Source organism: Etheostoma spectabile, chromosome 11 (genome assembly GCF_008692095.1).
Source record: "Etheostoma spectabile isolate EspeVRDwgs_2016 chromosome 11, UIUC_Espe_1.0, whole genome shotgun sequence".
Taxonomy (NCBI): Eukaryota; Metazoa; Chordata; class Actinopteri; order Perciformes; family Percidae; genus Etheostoma; species Etheostoma spectabile.
This window is the reverse complement of record NC_045743.1, coordinates 644,143-664,096: the sequence shown is the minus strand read 5'-3', so window position 1 is coordinate 664,096 and position 19,954 is coordinate 644,143. Positions and strand designations below refer to the sequence as shown.

Genomic DNA, 19,954 nt, shown 5'->3' with positions numbered 1-19,954 from the left:
TGACTGAAGTTGTGATATTGAAGTAAACTCAAGCAATATGTCTCCTCTGCATCACAACTGTTTTGATCATGATGTTACCAGACCCGCCAAAACACTGAGAGAAAACAGTTTATTACAAATGTAAATTAACATTACCTCTTCCACTCAACTGAATATTTTCCAGTACTACTTTATTACAAATTTAAATGATTAAACATGTGTTAAATATGTTTCCTACTGTACATTATATGTGTGAGCTCTTGCGCTTTTCCTTTAAACTGTACTTTAACGTCTCAGCTTCCCAACATTCGTTCGTTACCATTATATCCAACGGTTAATTCTTTAAACCATTTGCTCTGCAATCAGCCGTTGTCTGATGAACCGTAGTGCATTGTGGAGCTGTTGAGTATGTTCAGTAAGCTCACGTCTCGTACTCGATTACTTTTTCTAATCTAGAAAACACCTGCCAAAATTTGTTTCACGTTCAGTCTGAACACACCTTTAAGAATTTATAGGTAGGTTTTTTTTCAACAAGTATGTTTTGTTATTTGTTGCTCTTTTGACAGAAATACCTCAAATACAGCAGTATTATCAAATAGGACAGAAATGTAAAATATCAACAATGTCCATGTTTATCACAGTTTATTCTTTCCCATGTTTCTAATGTGCTTTAATACAGCTTCATGTCTGCTACAGAAACAATTAAAGTGCCATCTTTTCAGAGACCAAAGCCAAGTAAAATGCTGGGTTTTTTTTGCTTTTCAGTACCCCTTTGCTCAGGTCAATGGTGGTTATATTAAACCAAAATAGAAAAGAAGATATCAAAGTGTTTGACCATTGCTGTGTGTCCTGCTGGCAGATGAAGAGTTCAATTCCAAAAAGCGGTCATGTACAACTGTGCTATTCGTGAATTATTGATTTAGCGCAGTCAAATAGTGTTTCAAAAGTACCTAGCTTTTTGTGTGCAATACTAAGACACTGCTTTAAATTGATGAATTTGAATGAGTTATATGTACAGGATGTGCACAAACACAATACCCATTTAAGCAAAAAGAAAAAAAAACTTAAGATTCAAATGAAATTGGCTAAAATGCTTCTGTACAAACAAATTTTACTTCATGTCATTCATGCTTTTTGTTAATGTTGTTCCTTTTTTTTTTTTTTTAAACATGTCTTTTAGAGTGAGTCTCTTCAAATGTTTGTGCCATGTGACTCAACTGAGCTTTAGGAAATGAAACCCAAAACAAAAGCATGATAAACTAACCTGTCGTACCTACAGAATCTAGGAAACTGTGGCCAAATGAGACATGTTGACTGTTTGTTATGTGTAATGTAAAAGTGAGCAATAAAAGCCCTACTCAAGCTTTCATGTATGCTTTCAATGTTGCAGAACAGGGAAACTGGGGAGATCCAGCTGGATCTATACACAGTATATACGGTATACTGTAGTATTTATAGGATAAGACATCATTTGAATGGCTTTGAATATGGTGGTGACACTCGTAGGGAAATTGTAACATGGTTTACTTTGATTTTCTAAGACTTTGCAAAAGATGTTTGTGAAGATTTTGGTCAAACATATTAGTTTTTTCAGACCAATGTGCATAGTCAGACAATTTACTGAACAGAAAAGTAATTCATGACGAAAAGGCTTTATGCAGCAATTTAGGCATTCATTGAATTTATAACACTATGTGTCAGGTTCAAACATGTATATCTGACACAACATCCTTTGTGAATAAATCCAACTCTACAGGCTCTAACCTCAGTCAGGACTCTTTAAGATCATATTGTAGCGGCATAGTTGGAAATATAAATCCATTCTTTATTGTGGGGCAAAGTATATATTTGAATGAACAAATGTCTCAATGGACTAGTTTGCATATCTGTTTCCTCAAACTCTCAGAGTGAGCATTTGCAAACTGACAGCCATTCAAGAAGTTAGGTGAAACGGACGCAGCATTAACAGATCATGACACTGACTGCACAACTTAACTAACCTACCCAACACAAAATGACAAAAAGTAATACTATAGACGAGAAGGAAATGAGACGAATAAGGCTTTTTTTTAAACAAATTAATTAAATTGTTCAACTGATGACATAAGACATAAAAGGTACAGATATTAAAGCGTTACAAACAAGCGGGCAGGCAACAACAACAACAACAACAACAAGCTACAAATGGCCATTTTTATTTTATTGAGAAAAAACACAATATCAACCGATCCTCTCATTTGGTCTAACGGTCCTGTTGTTGATTAATTATCATACATGCAAGCATTAGAACCGTCAGTATGGTAGGAGGGAGACGTCCACGTTGATGACAGGATATGCTGCTTGCTGTTTTTCCGACAGATTAAAGGACGTGTGCGTCGCTGGGTTGGGGGCGGAGCTCTTAAAAGCAGGTAGCAGTGTGATTGGCCAAACGCTGCTAGGCAGAGCTTTGGCGAGGCTGAAGCTACGTAGCCCATTAGCCGCTCTTTCTCCTGGATAGAAAGAAAAAAATCTTCCTGGGGTGGCAGCAGGTTTTGGGCTTTACAAGGAAAGTGAGGCGTTGACATGGCAACGAGACTAACTGTTTCTTTTCATCGTCGTGTCCAGGCTTCTTCCCTGCTCACATGGACTCAAACTCATCAATGCGCTGCTTGGTGTTGCCCTGGCGGATCTGTCGCAGGGTTTTGTACTTGTCTCTGCCTGCCCTGACGTTCTCGGCATGCAGCATGTCGTTCTGCGTTTTCTTGGTGTCATCCCGGGCCTCGGCCAACTCTGAACTCAGAGCCTGGACAGAGGCAAGAGACAGAGAGAGGGGTGATGAGAGATGAGCAATTAGATCAGTGGTGTATAGTTTGCTAGAAAAAAGCTTGGTCAGCTTGGTTTCTGTTTTTGGCAACAGGTTCTTGTGCTTGTTGCTTGTCATCTTTGCATTCATTAAGGCTGCGTCGTTCACACTGCCTGCGTCCGCCGTCCAACGGTCCGGCTAAAACGCAGGTCTTTGCATTCATTTTGAATAGGTGTGGTGTGTTCAGGCTGTGGCGGGGGGTTTCTCGCAGGGGGGGGGGGGGTACTAAAAAAAACGCAGGGGGCTTGCGGGAAAAAGTAAGGACTGATTCAACTTTTGGAGAAACGCAACCCAACATCACGCTGCGGTGGCCAATGATGAAAGCGGCGATCCGACTGTGTGTCTGTCTGGTCTGTGTGTTTCGAGCTATGGTTTGAGACCGTTTGACAATCCCGTACAGTTAACAGGAAACATCGCTGCCTTTATCACTGCCACAAGAAAGATTTAAAACACTGAGGAGTGAACTCCCAGGGAGTTTGTGCGATAGCTGAATGTTTCCTGCATCAACAAAGCATTCACTACGTCTCGCTCGTCCCGTTTCATTCTCTCTCTCCCTCCTGTGAAATAAGCTTTGTAAATAACCTTTAAGTTTGGTCAGAAACGCCGAAATCTAGAAACGACTACGGAAAACAGTAATTGTGAAATATAAAGTTTACTTGTGCTTTGTTGGGAGGTTTAAGAACACAACCGGATGTTACACACTAATGGGCCATGAGTCATTTACACCCCCACGCCGCACCACCCTGCAGAAAATCGCCAGATCCCTTTTTTGGTGTGAATGCCCACTTATCTTAGTGTTTATAAACCTTTTTTTTTATTGAATACTGTGAAAGCTCTACCTGTAGCTGCTTCTTGACACGTTCATTCTTCTGTGCCTCGGTGATGCGTTCCTCCTCACTGCGGTGGCTGGTGACGCCGTCGCTGAGGAGCTCGGCACTCGCCTCGGCGTTCGTTTCATCCTCTTCATCGTTTTCTGGCGCCGGCGGAGATGTCATGGCCGTCTTCAGCTCCTCCCTGGTCTTCTCCAGGTCGTCTTGTGCTGACAAAGCCTGTAAAGAACACACGTGCATACTTATGAAACACACACCGACCGTTCATAGACATTAACACAGAAAGATAATGACTGATACACACACATTTAACGCTAACCACTAGAGGCATACACATTCACAATTCACTGGATCTAAATAAATAAAAAAGTAGAGAATAATGGGCCTAAACACACACACACACACACACACACACACACACACACACACAAGTGTGTCTCACTATCTTTGTGGGGACCAGTCATTGACATAATGCATTCCCTAGCCCCTTACCCTAACCTTAACCATCAAACCTAAATGCCTAACCCTCACCCTCACCCTAACCCTCACCCTCACCCTAACCCTAACCCTAACCATAACCTAACTCTAACCCTACTCCTAAAACCAAGTCTTATTCCTCAAACGGCCCTTTAACGTTGTGGGGACCAGCATTTTGTCCCCACAAAGCTGTCAGGACCCCATAAGTATACTGTATTCCCGGTTTTTGGTCCCCACAAATGTAGTTAAACATAGTACACACACACACACACACAAATACAGAAGTTATGTTACTTTGAGTTGCCATTCTGATGCCTCATCCTCTTTTTTCCTCTTGGCTTCCTCCAGCAGAGCGATTTTGGCAGTGAACTCCGCTAACTCAGCAGCCTGTCAAAATAAGACATGCCGGTAAAAAGTTACCAAGTTGAACTCAGTGTGGTGTCTAACAAACAGTCCAAAAACCAAAAGGTATTTTCAATTTACCATATATGAAACAGATAGAATTACCAACTTGTCATACTTGAGAAATTGATAATTCTGCTTAATAAATGATGTTTTCTGTCATGATTTATTATTTTAACAGACCACTGTTTTAATATCAGTTAACCCTGGACTATTCATTTAACAGTGCTTGTTATAACTTGAATATACTGTATCTATAATGATACATTTAAAGCAAAGTGTAAAATGGTTTTGGAGATATAAAAACAAGAATACCATATGTTAAATAAGAAGTAAAACAAGAAGAAGAAATACGTGGAATTAAAAGGAAAGACAGATTTAATTGATGGATCTCGAGGTTTGTTGTTGCCACCTGAGTTCAAGTGTCACTTTCACCTGGATAAAAGCACTAAACTAGAGTAATGTTGTCATAAGGAACCAGAGGCTGTGATTGGTGTGTGAGGACAGGTACCAGTTGCTCCTGGTTCTTCATCTGGTCGGCAGCCTGCTGAGCCAGCGCTGCCTTGGCCTCCTCCGCCGCCTGCCTCTCCCTCTCCAGCCTCTCTGCCTCCTCCTTTGCCCGCTTCCTCTCCTGCTCGAGCTCCAGCGCCTTTCTAGTCTGCTCCTCCAGCTCTGCACACATACACATGTAAATATGAGAGCTACAGACCATCTTAAAACGTGTGGGACTGTGTGATCGGTGAGGACAACAGACAATACAAAGTTTTACAAATGACCTCCTGGGACTCCTCACATCCTCACTCTCAAGGTCTGAAACCAACTAGAAGTACATGAGCTCATGCTTGATGTCGGGTCAGTCGTACCTTTCTGAGCTCTCTGTGTCTGCCCTTCGATCTGCCTCAGTCTCTCCATGAGCTCGTCCTTCTCTCGCTCTATCCGCTCCTTCTCCTTCTCCGCATGCTCGCGCTTCTTCTTCTCGTTCTCCAGCTGCGCTCTGTCCAAATAACCCAGAAAACAACCATCACACCCAGACGATCCCTCATCTGTTGATCGTTTGAAGTTATACACCATGAAAATAGTCAACAAGGAAATTCAAAGAATGTCGGAGTTGAGTCTGGTCTTATCAAGACTTTTTCTCAGTGCCACGTTAGCGGTTATGATTTCATGTCAACGTGTTACCTGATTTCTCACAGTAACCAAGTTTATCTGTGCATGTAAACCTGCCCATATGCAGGATTAGTTTTTGTGACATCATTTCAGGTAGTTTATGGGCACTCCTTGCTTTCAATAAATATAACACCTTCACTTGATGTCCAAATAGAAAAATCAGATCCTTATTTCCCACACTAATCCATAGATATGGGACAACTTTGTAGTCTGCCTGTTGTGCTCAATTCTATTTGGATGTATTGATTGGTGTGGATATGCAAACATGTGTTTGTTTGCTACTGCAACAGCAGCTCCTGCAGATGAGGAATGGCAGCTTGATTCTTTCAACGCAGCACTGCCCCCTATTGATTAAAAAGCTTTATTAATAAATTGCCACTTCCAACATGAGCTAACGTGTGTCCATTCATAACGCCATGCAGTAGCCTACACACTGAGTGTGTACAGCGTTAGAAGAAATACACCTGGTGTGCACACACCCATACCCCAACCAGCACTCTTCCATTTACTGTAAGATATGGAGGAAGCAGAAAACTGCAACACTACATGAAGTGATTTAATTAACCAGTTAATGAGAGATAATGTACATGCATATTCTGCTAAATGTAGTGTCCTCTCATTTACATTCCCTGTAGAAAAAGCAAAGGACAAAGAAGAAACACAAATTCCCAGTTGTTGTGTAACTTATCTTTACATTAATACAGGCTCATACTGAACTGTAGGTCTCTAAGCAATTAAAACCGAATGAATCAAGACTAGATAAGTATTTATTGTATGTAAGGCTAAATTATAAGATGACTAATTTCTTATTTGCTTCGAGTTAAAAGATTCATAGAACCACAGGGCAGTTGAATAAAAGCTAGTTCAAAATTAAACTAAACTAAAAAGTAAAAAATTAAAATTCTGGAGCCAGTGTATTATTAAATCAATTATAAAAAGACAAAAAAATAACACAGGAATACTGGAAACACAGGATTATCATGGCGGGGACTATCATGGTGGAGAATCAGAACTTCAAGCAGGAAAGAAGATGCTTACAGACCAACCTATAGTCCTGAAAAAGGCCGAGCAGAGTGTCTGTTACCTCTCCATCTGCTTGTGGTGCTTCTCCTCTCTGGCCTGAGCCTTCATCTGCTGCACCTCAATGGTGTCGGGCTTCCTCCTCCTCATGTACAACTCATGGTTTCCCATACATAACGCCAGGATGCGCTTGTTGATCCGCAACCGAGGGGCGTAGAACACAAAGTCCTGGGGAAGACACACAGGACGGACATGACAGTGTTAACACGGATTTCAAAAAGATAACCAATGACTAATCACACATCCTTCCAACACTTACTGGCGCTTTCTTGTCGATGGGCTTGATGACAAACTTCTTGTCGTTGAAGGAAATGTTTCTGATCTCACTCCAGGGGAAGCCGATCTTTGGTGACAACCTGAGTGGAGAGAATTATTTGAACTAAAGATCAAGGCAGATGAAGATGAGTCACTTACTTCCAAGCTCATTCATTTATAAACATGTCCATGCTTTGAACGTTTCAAAACACAAAAAAAACTATTTTTAAATGCTGGATTGAATGAAGCCTTTGAGGAGTGTTTTGTTTTTTGTGTTCAGGTTGTTCATCATCTGTGCTGTTCAACGCCAAAAGAGGGCGCTGTTGTCAAACCAATGCAATCCGTGGTCCTCAAGGGTGCAGAAAAAGTCACTCTTCATGTTCCTTAATCTACTTACAATGAAGATACAGCGGTCCCCTTTTAATGTATTAAATCCCAGATAATATGATATTTATGTCAATAGCAGATTCATATTTCTTTTATACGAAAAAGTGCAACACTTGATGCATGTGACATACCATTGAAGACACGGGGATAAAAGTTCTACTTCAATGTTTACGACTTTATTGTTTCAAATCATGAATTCATTGATTGACGTTGATTCTGCAACTTCATACAATTTCATAAGAGATGTATTCCTCCAATTAAATCTATTTGGTCCTAACCCCAAGGCTGGGAATCCCTGAAACCAAGCTCCGAGAGTAAACTGTGTTACTAATTAATGATATGTGAGGTATGAAACTGCAATGAATGCATCTAACTTCGTCAGAATGTTGCCACTGTGTGTGTGTGTGTGTGTGTGTGTGTGTGTGTGTGTGTGTGTGTGTGTGTGTGTGTGTGTGTGTGTGTGTGTGTGTGTGTGTGAGAGAGAGTTAGGTCGTTACTTGTCTTCGTGCTCATAGATGTTAAGTCCCAGGGCATCGACCCCCAGCCACAGTTCTGTGCCTTTCTTGTTTTTAATTTCGTAGTAGTTGACACCGTACATTTCCAAGTCCTGAGCTATCTTCAGATACTCCATCATTGCATCCTCCCTACACACACACACACACACACACACACACACACACACACACACACACCAAACATACTCACACACAAAATACACTAGTGAATTTAGATGTCAATGTCTTCAAAAATCATAATCCTCAAACTTGGATTATACAGTAATTTCTCTTTTTTTCTATCAGCCCCACACACCACTCATCTACCTGAGCATGCCTCTGTGTTCCTCATGCCAGGTCTGGATTCTGTCCTCCCATTGTTCCTTTGTCAGCTTGTGTTGCTCCAGAACTCTACATGGCACACACGCACACACGGGGAAAACATGTAATGAAAAGAAGACAAAAAGATTTAATAATAAAAAAAAAGAATAAATACTGCAATACAATAATTTGGCTCAGTGGTAGAGCGGTCGCCTGCCTTGGGCAAGACACTCAACCCCAAGTTGCCCTAGATGCTACGCCAAGTACAAGTAAAAGTATAGTGATTGAAAACTACTCCTAGAAGTTTTTTCAAAAACTTACTCAAATAAATGTAACGGAGTAAATGTAACTCGTTACTACCCACCTCTGGTGAAGGGTGACTGGTTCCTGTACAGTGTAAAAGCGCTTTGAGTGGTCAATAAGACTAGAAAAGCGCTATATAAGAACAGCCCATTTACATTTACATTTACATTTAACTAAGGTCCTCACAAGTATTGTATAGAGTGCATGCACTGTACCGTTGTGGCAGTAGCCGGTCGGAGGCCAGGTAGCCAGGCTTGTGATTGTCTTTGTTGAAATCTCCGTACTTGGCCTGGACAGCGTAGGAGGCCACAAGCACGGCGGTCTCTGGGGGACAGTAGTTCTCATCATTCAGGATGGCCTCCTTCACCTGCAGGGAGGACACACACACACGCACGCACACGCCCAGTAATGGCCTGTAGTTAGTATACAGAACCCAAGGGACAGATGATTGAAGTGCTAAGACAATCTTTCCTGGTTAGATAAACCTTAGATATTTAAAAAATATTTTAAAAAGCAGCCGTTATATCTGTCAATATGTCGAACCGGAGGACATATTTATATTTCAAGAATGAATGACTAGTGGACATCATGAAATTTGCTAGAGACATTAATAGAAAGTCTGGGAATCCCCAGGCTTTACAACTAGTAGGTATGGATTTGTACTTTTCCAGCACAGCCGAATGAAGCAGGTTATTGTTGTGTTATTGAGGCTAATACAGATACCTGAGTTTCGGCACTGATACCGACAAGATACTTCCGTAGAAACCTTTTTGTGACAAATCTAAGCAAAAATATACTGTTTTCTAACTTTTCTACATTTAAAAAAGACAACTTTTAGTTTCCCAAACATTAAATGCTAAACACAATACAGTTACAGTGAAAATACAAGAATATTTTAATAACAAGACATACCAGAAATTGAAAGCATACGAGATAATTGAAAGCTTTAACTAACAGTTGCCAAATTCTCACCTTAAAATCCTGCTTACACATAAAGACAACAGCTGGAAATCACAGCTCAATTTTCAGAATATGTCCACTGTGCTAGTGCCATTTTGGTTGACCTGACCACCAATATCTTGGAAGGCACAGTAATCCATCGGTGGTACAGTACCTGCAGGAAGAAGAGCTTCTGTGTGATCTCCTGGATAAGTTCCTCAGAAACATCTTCTGGGAAGAACTTTGCTCTGAACTTGAACTGCAGAGGATTCTCCTTCTTCACATCCTGCTGGGTCACCTGGAGAGAACACCCACACACGACATTTCATCTTCCACCCTTCACATGTCTTTACAGTATGTGCACTTATGAATATGGAGGAAATCAAACTCTGTGTCACTGTCTTCATCAAAAACAAGGTTAAAGATACATTCATTAAAAGAGATATTTTCACAGATGTGGGTTTTATGAACTTTGAATTAAAGATTCTGCCAAACAGAACATTAAAGTAAGATTATATACACAAGTCTACTTCTAAGGCTTTCTAGCATTTAAATCTGTTTTAAGATTTAAGACTGTTTACAGGCTGTCATAACTTTAATATCAAGTTTACAAGTCGTGAGGATGGATTCATCTGCAAATGCACAAATGATAAAAACGGGAATAAAGTTTTTAATAGAAGATGTCCTTAGAGTGGTTGTACTTCAGCTCTCTCACCTTCTTGTTGAGCTTGAGCCATGTGACGTAGCCTTTACTGTCTGTGTACTGCAGGCCAAAGAACCAGACCTCCCTCAGACCCACCGTCTTCACCACCTGAAACGGCACACATGCTTTTTGTTTTTATCCGTTTACAGGATACAATGGGATTACCCTTGAGTCCTGGTACAAGACTGTCAATCGAGCTTCTATAGCAAGCTTTGCACAAAACTCTGTGGGCAACTTTTCAATCAGAAAACAACAATTAAGCAATTGATATAAACAGAACAGTCTAACATCGTATACGTAAAGACTTGTAGTTGAGAAATAAAATATAATCTACGTCAAAAGTCATGCCATGTTTTTTCCAGTTTTTGTGAATCACAGACTATTTTCTAGATATAACTGGAAATCTGGCAAAGCACCACAAAAGCATTTCCTTTCTTCCAACTTTGTCTACCCTCCCTACGCTCTCAAAACATTCTTACATGCTTTGTCAATCACTAATTGTCATCCCACTTACACACAGAGAGAGAGAAGAAAAAAAAAAAAAGAGTCCCTGTGATTTACACGTCAGTACGATGGCACTCACTACCATATAATTAACTCTCTCACACATTCAGACAGAGAAAGACATGCCTATACATAAACACAAACCCATGTGTATCAAAATTTACAGGCATAAACAAATGCAAAAAAACACTGAGGCACCCATCCAAAACATGCTGTGGTAACTGTACAATCAGTGTGTGTTTGAGTGAGATTATGGGTGTTTATATTTAGCTTGACCGCCTCTTTATCAATGAACCCTCTCCTCATTCATGTGAATCTGCACCATTTAAAAATGAAACAGCTTTCAGGACCAGCTGAAGCCCCCCCCCCTTTCGCTGTTGAACATGTCATTTCCTGTACTTTATGTAACCTCCCCACACATGCAGTTAAATGATCACAGGGAGACATGACTGTTTTTATCCCACAACACTAAACAGTGCTTGTGCACGCTGAAAAAATAGTTGAAGCTGATCGGTTTCATATGCATACTGAGGCGTTGGCATCACGTTCAGATTCAGTGTATCATGTATCCCATCTCACTTGTTCATGCTGCATTCAGTCGGTCCTCTTCAACTCATGAGCTACAAACTCCCTAAAACCTGGTGCATTCCTTCGGGATATGTCACATCATTTCTCTGCTCATGCTGGTAATCACTGTGTCTTTTTCAAAGACGGGGTATTGATTTTGTGTAACATCTATTTTTATTTGATAATGGACATTGAGTACGAAACTTCATCCACAACTGAGGTCTATCATTACACTAACACCTGTCAGCTCACTCACTTCTCGCCTTCTGTCTGCTTGAAGTCCCAAACCCCAAATTATTAAAAAAAACAGAAAAACAAAGCAAATCATCACATTTCAGCTAGAAGCTGCAAATGTTTGGTATTTTTTGCCGAATTATTCGATTTTCAAAAGAGTACCTTCTCTGTCAATTACATAATTGATGAATCTCATGGCGCAATAGGTTACAGTGCTCGCTGGGAGGTTACTTTCAGAACAACACTAGTCTATATCCACGACGTTCCTCTTCCGGGATTGCTCTGGTGCCGCAGGAAATTTTCGTCGGATGTTGCGCTTTTTGTCCGGATGTCCATTACCTTCCTCTTTCTTTGTATTGGAATTTTAAACTACGGTTGATTTATGTTACCAGGTCCTCAGATCTCTGGAGGGTAAATCCAGACAGCTAGCTAGACTATCTGTCCAATCTGAGGACTATGGTTACCTGGTCCTCAGATCTCTGGAGGGTAAATCCAGACAGCTAGCTAGACTATCTGTCCAATCTGAGGACTATGGTTACCTGGTCCTCAGGTCTCTGCAGGGTAAATCCAGACAGCTAGCTAGACTATCTGTCCAATCTGAGGACTATGGTTACCTGGTCCTCAGGTCTCTGCAGGGTAAATCCAGACAGCTAGCTAGACTATCTGTCCAATCTGAGGACTATGGTTACCTGGTCCTCAGGTCTCTGCAGGGTAAATCCAGACAGCTAGCTAGACTATCTGTCCAATCTGAGGACTATGGTTACCTGGTCCTCAGGTCTCTGCAGGGTAAATCCAGACAGCTAGCTAGACTATCTGTCCAATCTGAGGACTATGGTTACCTGGTCCTCAGGTTTCTGCAGGGTAAATCCAGACAGCTAGCTAGACTATCTGTCCAATCTGAGGACTATGGTTACCTGGTCCTCAGTTCTCTGCAGGATAAATCCAGACAGCTAGCTAGACTATCTGTCCAATCTGAGGACTATGGTTACCTGGTCCTCAGATCTCTGCAGGGTAAATCCAGACAGCTAGCTAGACTATCTGTCCAATCTGAGGACTATGGTTACCTGGTCCTCAGGTCTCTGCAGGGTAAATCCAGACAGCTAGCTAGACTATCTGTCCAATCTGAGGACTATGGTTACCTGGTCCTCAGGTCTCTGCAGGGTAAATCCAGACAGCTAGCTAGACCATCTGTCCAATCTGAGTTTTCTGTTTCACAACTAAAACAACTTTTGAACGAACACGTTCCACCAGTGAAGCTCCTCTCCAAGGCTATTTTGCAGCGGAACCATGACTCTGTCCAGTGCTTAGCGCGGCCCATGAAGATTGTGACTGATTTAAAGAAATGCCAATAAACCTGAGTATGTTTTTCTCCCATCCCAGAATGCTGTGTGGACCAGCCAGACCCTCCTTCACAGCGCTGTTGAGGAAGGTCCGGCAAAGCGAGACTAGATCAACCCCTACTCACAGAAAAACAATCATTCTTCAAAAGATGTTTTTTACAAAAGAACCATCACCGATTAAAGAACCTCTTTATTTAGTGGCTGGTGTGTGCCTTTAACCAGCTGTCATGTTTTGATACTAACATGCTGATGTTCAGCAGACAAAAGGGAATGTCATTGGTTTATGAACAACTAAAGTATCGGACAAATTGAAATCTAGACCTAATGATGTCACTAACTGGAAAGTCAGATGATAACTAAAGTTATTATAATTCACCCTGAGGTGAACATGTGCCAAATTACAAAACCCTCCATCCAGTAGTTGTTGGGATATTTCAGTCTTGACCAAAGTGGTGGACTGGCAACGTTGCCCTCCTTAGAGTAAAATGTCAATTTCTTATTTGAATGGTCACTTCACACAAGTATAGACAAATTGTTCGGGTAAAAAAAGGATTATTGGGCTATTATATTTCTTGTATAGTATGGGTGGGACTCTCCCCTCACACAGCAACACTTCTAATAAGACAGATGAATTGTTCCATAAAGCTGTCTTGTAAAGCCTTGAAAGCTTCTGTGTTTTGATCTCAGACTATAAAGCAGAACCTAGATAAAAGACCAACAAAACAACTGAAAAAAATAATTCTCTCTTTGATTCTGTCTTCCTTCCTCTACGTTACCACAACCCCAACAGCCCTTTAGAGCCTGACACGAAACAATGCTGAAAGCTGCCCTTTTACTTCCCAGACACACATTCACACACAGACCCACACCTTCCACCCAACACTTAGATCCACTGTCTCCTAAAAGCTCCCAGTTTAGACAAAGAGCACTTTGTGTGTCATCTCTGAACAGAACCAGTACCAACCCAAACCCAGCCAAGCACCCATTGGCACACACACGTTTACTCAGTATTGCTTTCCATTTGCGATGGATAACAAACGATGGGATTCTTCCAGCGGGTCACAGAGTTCACTTTGTAAAAACACATTTCTGACTGTCTCCTCCCGTCCAATGATAGATGTATTTTCTGTTTCCTTCCTGCTGATGTAGAAGTATTTCTCCTCACAATCTACTCAGGGATCGTGGTCCTTGAAATTAATAATAAAATAAAAAAAACATGTACGTGTATGCGTCTCCTACCTGGTCAAAAAGCTGTTTGCCTGTTGTGTTGGGCTGGATGGCAAACTCCAGCTCAGCGTCCATGGTGGTGACGCGCACATTGATCTGCAGAAAAGAAGAAAACGCAACTAAATAAATGGAACAATAAATAATGCATACGTAGATTAGATTTAAAAGTCATTATCACAGAATGGTTGTGTGAAGGTTTGGTCCCAGGTTTTTAGGAGAACTCAAGGAGGATCTTAAAAGATTAAGGAGTCATCAGCATATGGTGTTACACACACTGAGGCTTACAGGAGCCTATATTTCAACATATTAGCCAAGGTCAGAGATGACTGAACTCTTTATTACTATGTGTGGTCAAGAGACGAAGTTCATTTTACTGCTATGAGAACATAGCAGTAAGGGGGGGGGGGGGGTTGTTGTAGTTGTTCCAAAATGGTAGGAAATGTTAGGAGCTCAAACTTAAGACTGAGCACTTAAAAAAAATGAATATATAAGTGAACGTAGGAGTTAAAGTCTGAAAGAAATAGTGAAAATGCTGGAAAAAAATGAAAAGACATAAGAAATGTGTCAAAGTAAAAGTAAAGAACATACAAAGCGTTAAATTGACAAACTGTCTCAAGGAAATGAGATGAAAAGTGCGTAAGACTTTTAGTGTGAAAGGGCAAAACAAAGAAATAAATACTGTGAAACTAATGAGGTAAGTGTGATGGAAAAGTCTACAATAAAATGTAAAGGTTTAGCGAGTAGTATGCAATCACACATTTCTCTGTGTGGTGTGTGTGTGTGTGTGTGTGTGTGTGTGTGTGTGTGTGTGTGTGTGTGTGTGTGTGTGTGTGTGTGTGTGTGTATATATCCCTATCCCATTGGAGGTGTTATCCATTATACTGTGCTGGGGTGTTCTGTGCTGCAGTAAGCAAACCCAGCTGCAGTGAACCAACTGAAACTGTCCTTAAGTAACCCTAAAGGAGAGTGAGATAAAAACTTGTAACCAGCGTTCTGGATAAAACTGCCGCATCAGTAGGGTGTGTGTTTGTAAGAAAGAAAGAAAGAAAGAAAGACAGAAAGACAGAAATAGAGAGAGACAGAAATAGAGAGAGAGAGAGAGAGAGAGAGAGAGAGAATCCAGCAGTCAGGAAATTCAAGACTCATAGACAGCTCAACTGACCTGAAAAACACACACACAGAATCTTATGCAACCGGATATTTGGCAATATTTGGCTTGACAAATGACTTCATGATTACGTTTTCGGTCAAATGGCCTTTTGAAAGAGAGCGCTATGGGCACTACTATGATCGCAACAAAATCTCTATTTAAAACACTAAGAAGGCTCAACACAACCTAAAACTTTGCTCAGTATCACCGGGGGCTCTACACATTTTGAGCATTGAGAACATTGCGTGTAAAAACCAAGGTTTTTTTATAATTGAAAATAGGTAAATCTTGAAAGTGGCGTTTCCGTCCTAATTACACTTTTAAACAAAAGTTTGTCTCTTATCCATTCAGAAAGACACCCTAGGTTGCATTTTGGCGAGAGTTTTGCTTTAATTAATTAATTAATTGAGTGGAAATCTGACCCAAATTCCTTTCTTTTAGATTATTATTTAATGAATCCATGCAACTGTGGTAATACAGACATCCCGTTACTGTAGTTGAGCCATGTCAACTAAATATCACATTAAGATATTCCTACTGGTGGTGTCCATTTAAACCTTTTTAGTTGTTCATGTGCGTGTGCGACCGACTACAAATCAAATGTCCAATGAGGGTGAAAAATTGGGCTGTAAGTGTCTGTTCTACATTTGTTTGGCTCCAGGTGTGTGTGTGTGTTGTGTGTGTGTGTGTGTGTGTGTGTGTGTGTGTGTGTGTGTGTGTGTGTGTGTGTGTGTGTGTGTGTGTGTGTTGTGTGTATAGGAGTGCAGCCATATAATGGCTTAACATACATGCACAATATGCACACACAAGATAATGGTTGTCAGTGTCCATATCATTGCATGTCATGTGTCTCTGTGTTCTGGCTGATAAAGTTCCCAAAGCTACGCCCCTGTGGCTGATTTTAATGTAATTTCTAAAAAGCCGTGTGGGCGTCCTTAGGAGGGATTTTAACACTTGACAGGGTGACAAAGAGAGGACTGACCCCTCTAGAGGTGAGATACAAGCTGAACAGAGACAACCGAACAATAAACAGAACAAAACCTCAAATTAAATTAGGCTAATAAAGGCTGCCTGTACCATTACCAATTCGTCTGATAATTGTTTTTGATCAATTGATACATTTTTTTTGGTCCATTAAACATCATAAAATTCCGTTTTCCCAGAGATTAAAGATGAAGTCTGTGATTCTAATTCGATCCACTTAAAATCAGCGATTACATTATTACAGTTCTAGCTAGCGGTTTGTTCTGTGTGTACGCTGAAAAATAATCTGGTGTTTATACACATCCCTGGCTCTGAAAATGGAAACTAAGAAAGATGCTCAACCCACGCAACGGACAGGACAAATGGCATGGATGTTGAAAGAGAAAGGCAGTAGGAAGCGAAAGGGACGGTGAATCTGGCACATGCTAACGGGGGGAGGGGGAGGGGCGGTACATTGGCTCTTAAACTCAAATATCCACAATCTTTCATCGGACTCGCAGACTCCACCTTTAATGCAATATCTTGAAATGTCTTCTTTTGTCCAACCAATAGTCCAAAATATTTATTACATTTACAGTGAAGAGCAGCTAATCCACGCAGCCTTGAGAAGGCTGAGCAATGTGGACAAAGTTACATACAAGACTGAGGTTTTTACACTTGTGTTGCCACCACAAATAAATGGCACATTGGATTTTATTATTTAACTCTCTACAAGCATAGTGTCAAAGATACGGAACAATCTCTGTAGATTATCTTCACAGTAACCTATATATACACATTACACATACTGCATATAATAAATACCTCTTAAAGCTTAGTTCCTTTTTATTTAGGATGACCTCAGCAAAAAACACAACGGATGATGGTGAAAGGGAATATATGATCGTGGAAACACTGCAGTTCTGCACAGAGGTGAATAACATCCATTTCCTTTGTGCAATGCAGTAAAAAAAAAAAAAAAACATAATAAATTTCACTATTGTCTGTGAGGGGAAGTGGTTAAAGTGGAAATGTGTGTGTTCCTTTGTCTGTGCCTGCAAAGATTTGGACATTTTAATTTGCAAGTGTGTGTGTGAGATTGATTGCTGGAGCAGAAAGACAGATAGAGAAAGAGAGCAACACGTCTTCTAGCTGATAGCTACAAAACGTTAAAGATAAAGCAGCAGCAGGTGGTGTCAGCCTGTCTGCTGACCATGATCCTTTCTCTTACTGTTGTCTGACTGCTACAGTAAAACTCTTTATGGTCATGTGTCAAAGACATTAAATATATTGTATGTATTAGTAAGTAATAAACTAGCTATATTAGGAATGATCACTACTGCCTTTACTTATGCTCCGAGCACTACTTTCATCAGGGCTTCTACCATTTGTGCAGCTACTACAGCTACAAATGGGGCCTGACAAGACAAGAAATGAAAACTGAGGAAACTACCAGAAACAAATCAGCCTCAGAGGTGGTGTACTGTAAATAGCCTGGCCGACCCGGGGCCAAGCGCTCAATCTGGATACTGTAGAAAGCCTCTGCATGCTGTGAATTCTGAAATATTTAACATACATGACTGGACAAAATAGTTTGAACGGCTGGTCAAAGTTAAAGTTAAAAGGTTTCCAAATAGTTTTCCACTTCAGCTCATGTTTATAGAGCAGGAACAGAAGCACTGTGGATTTATTTTAAACTAAACACAGTTAAGCAAATCTTGTGAATCGGCAGCAGATGGATAACCTCACAAGAACTGTTTAGAGGCGGGCTCAGTGTTTTAAACACTCAGGAAGATCTGGAAAATATATGGATGACATTGTTGAAAACAGTATACAACAAATCCAACGACAACTACTACTACTGCTACTACTACTACTGCTACTACTACTAATGCTACTACTAATGCTACTACTACTACTGCTACTAATGCTACTACTACTGCTACTACTGCTACTGCTACTACTACTACTGCTACTAATGCTACTGCTACTAATGCTACTGCTACTGCTACTACTGCTACTGCTACTACTACTACTGCTACTACTACTACTGCTACTAATGCTACTACTAATGCTACTACTACTACTGCTACTAATGCTACTGCTACTACTACTAATGCTACTACTAATGCTACTACTACTACTACTACTGCTACTACTAATGCTACAACTACTACTACTACTACTACTACTACTACTACTACTACTACTACTGCTACTAATGCTACTACTAATGCTACTGCTACTACTACTAATGCTACTACTACTACTGCTACTACTAATGCTACTACTACTACTACTACTACTACTACTACTACTGCTACTACTGCTGCACAGCATGTTACCCCAATGCTAAGAACCTGTTGTTAACTCTGCTTGTGACTTGTCTCCCGCTCATTCCTTGGTTTATTTTTGAACCTGTGATATATGATTTCCCCTCTCTGCTACATACTTTGAAACCCTAATCTTGTCCTATGGATGTCCAGTAGGGATGTCCCTACTGTGCTATTTGTCCAAGCTTTTGAACTCCCTTGACCTCTGTATTGTTAAGATGCTTAAAGGTCCCATGGCATGAAAATTTCACATTTTGAGTTTTTTTTTTTTTTACATTAACATGAGCTCCCCCCGCCTGCCTATGGTTACCCAGTGGCTAGAAATGGCGGTAGGTGTAACCTGAGCCCCGGGTATCCTGCTCTGCCTTTGAGAAAATTAAAGCTCAGCTGGACCGATCGGAAATCTTGCCCTTTGTGACCTCATAAGGCAAGGCAAGGCAAGGCAGCTTTATTTGTAGAGCACATTTCAGCAACAGGGCAATTCAAAGTGCTTTACACAAAATCAGTTAAACAGATAAAACACAAGTAAAAACAGTTAAAAATCATAAGCATTAAAAACCAATAAAACACATGAATAGACAGTTAAAAACCAAATAGAAACATTAGGACACATAAAACACAAGAATAAAAGTTACAGTGCAGCATAAGAAATTTAAAGAAATGAGCAGTCATTTAAAGAAAGGCAGCATAAGGTTACCTCCCCTTTCTCTGCTTTGCCCACCCAGAGAATTTGGGGTGTAGTTGATGCTGTGCTTTTGGCAAGGTGTTAATAATCTCAAATTTGTTGTAAACATATAAATACTGTGGTGACCTGGCTAATGTAACGATTTAAATTCCCCTAACGCTGCGCTCTTTGGATCTATGTACTGATTCCGGTCCGGGAGACAGGGCAACGCGCCAGAACCGGTCCATCCCGGTCCATCCCGGTCCAAATACAGGTCCTAGCAACTCTGGGGGTTTATATTTCAAACATTTTTCTGGTAAAGACCTCCTATTAGTGAAATGTTTAAAGAACAATGAGAAAAAGCTTTAATGAGCTACACAGCAATATACTGTGCAGCTTCCATAATCAATAGAGAGTCGATGTTGCTGAATATTATGAAGAGAATAGGATTAATTTGCACTGTAGTTATTATAATTACAGTGCTATGTACATGTGTACATGACACTGTAATTATAATTGTTATAAGTGTAACTTGTGATTCGTGTACATGGATTCTGGCCAAATCTTTGCTCATGAGGCTCTGGGGAAAACAGAGTCTGCATATCGGTCTCATTTCGGCTGACTATGTTTACTTGCATCCTCCATGACTCATGGCATGACATGTTGTTCAAAACAAGTAGTGACAGCTAAATAGTAGGCTAGTGTGTACAGGCAGAGGCCGCCCACGCAATGCAGCCCACCTGTTGCTTGTGTGTGTGAGAGAGACTCAGACAGCCATAATTAAAAGCTGTTG

At 40.7% G+C, this 19,954-nt stretch overlaps 1 protein-coding gene across 2 annotated transcripts in view; it reads right to left on the bottom strand.

Annotated features, from left to right (window-relative positions):
* Positions 1-1,486: 1,486 nt before the first annotated feature.
* Positions 1,487-19,954, bottom strand: part of LOC116697888 (radixin) — a 35,196-nt gene continuing 16,728 nt past the window's right edge. The window contains exons 3-15 of one of the 2 annotated variants that reach the window (XM_032529489.1): positions 14,064-14,147; positions 10,192-10,287; positions 9,652-9,774; positions 8,753-8,904; positions 8,241-8,324; positions 7,917-8,063; positions 7,037-7,133; positions 6,782-6,945; positions 5,394-5,524; positions 5,042-5,202; positions 4,423-4,515; positions 3,661-3,870; positions 1,487-2,761 (exon numbers count right to left, since the gene is read on the bottom strand). In XM_032529489.1, coding sequence (XP_032385380.1) covers positions 2,597-2,761; positions 3,661-3,870; positions 4,423-4,515; positions 5,042-5,202; positions 5,394-5,524; positions 6,782-6,945; positions 7,037-7,133; positions 7,917-8,063; positions 8,241-8,324; positions 8,753-8,904; positions 9,652-9,774; positions 10,192-10,287; positions 14,064-14,147 — 1,707 coding nt within the window. In that variant the 3' untranslated portion in view covers positions 1,487-2,596. The remainder of the gene's footprint in view (positions 2,762-3,660; positions 3,871-4,422; positions 4,516-5,041; positions 5,203-5,393; positions 5,525-6,781; positions 6,946-7,036; positions 7,134-7,916; positions 8,064-8,240; positions 8,325-8,752; positions 8,905-9,651; positions 9,775-10,191; positions 10,288-14,063; positions 14,148-19,954) is intronic. The other variant, XM_032529490.1, reaches the window with a different exon arrangement.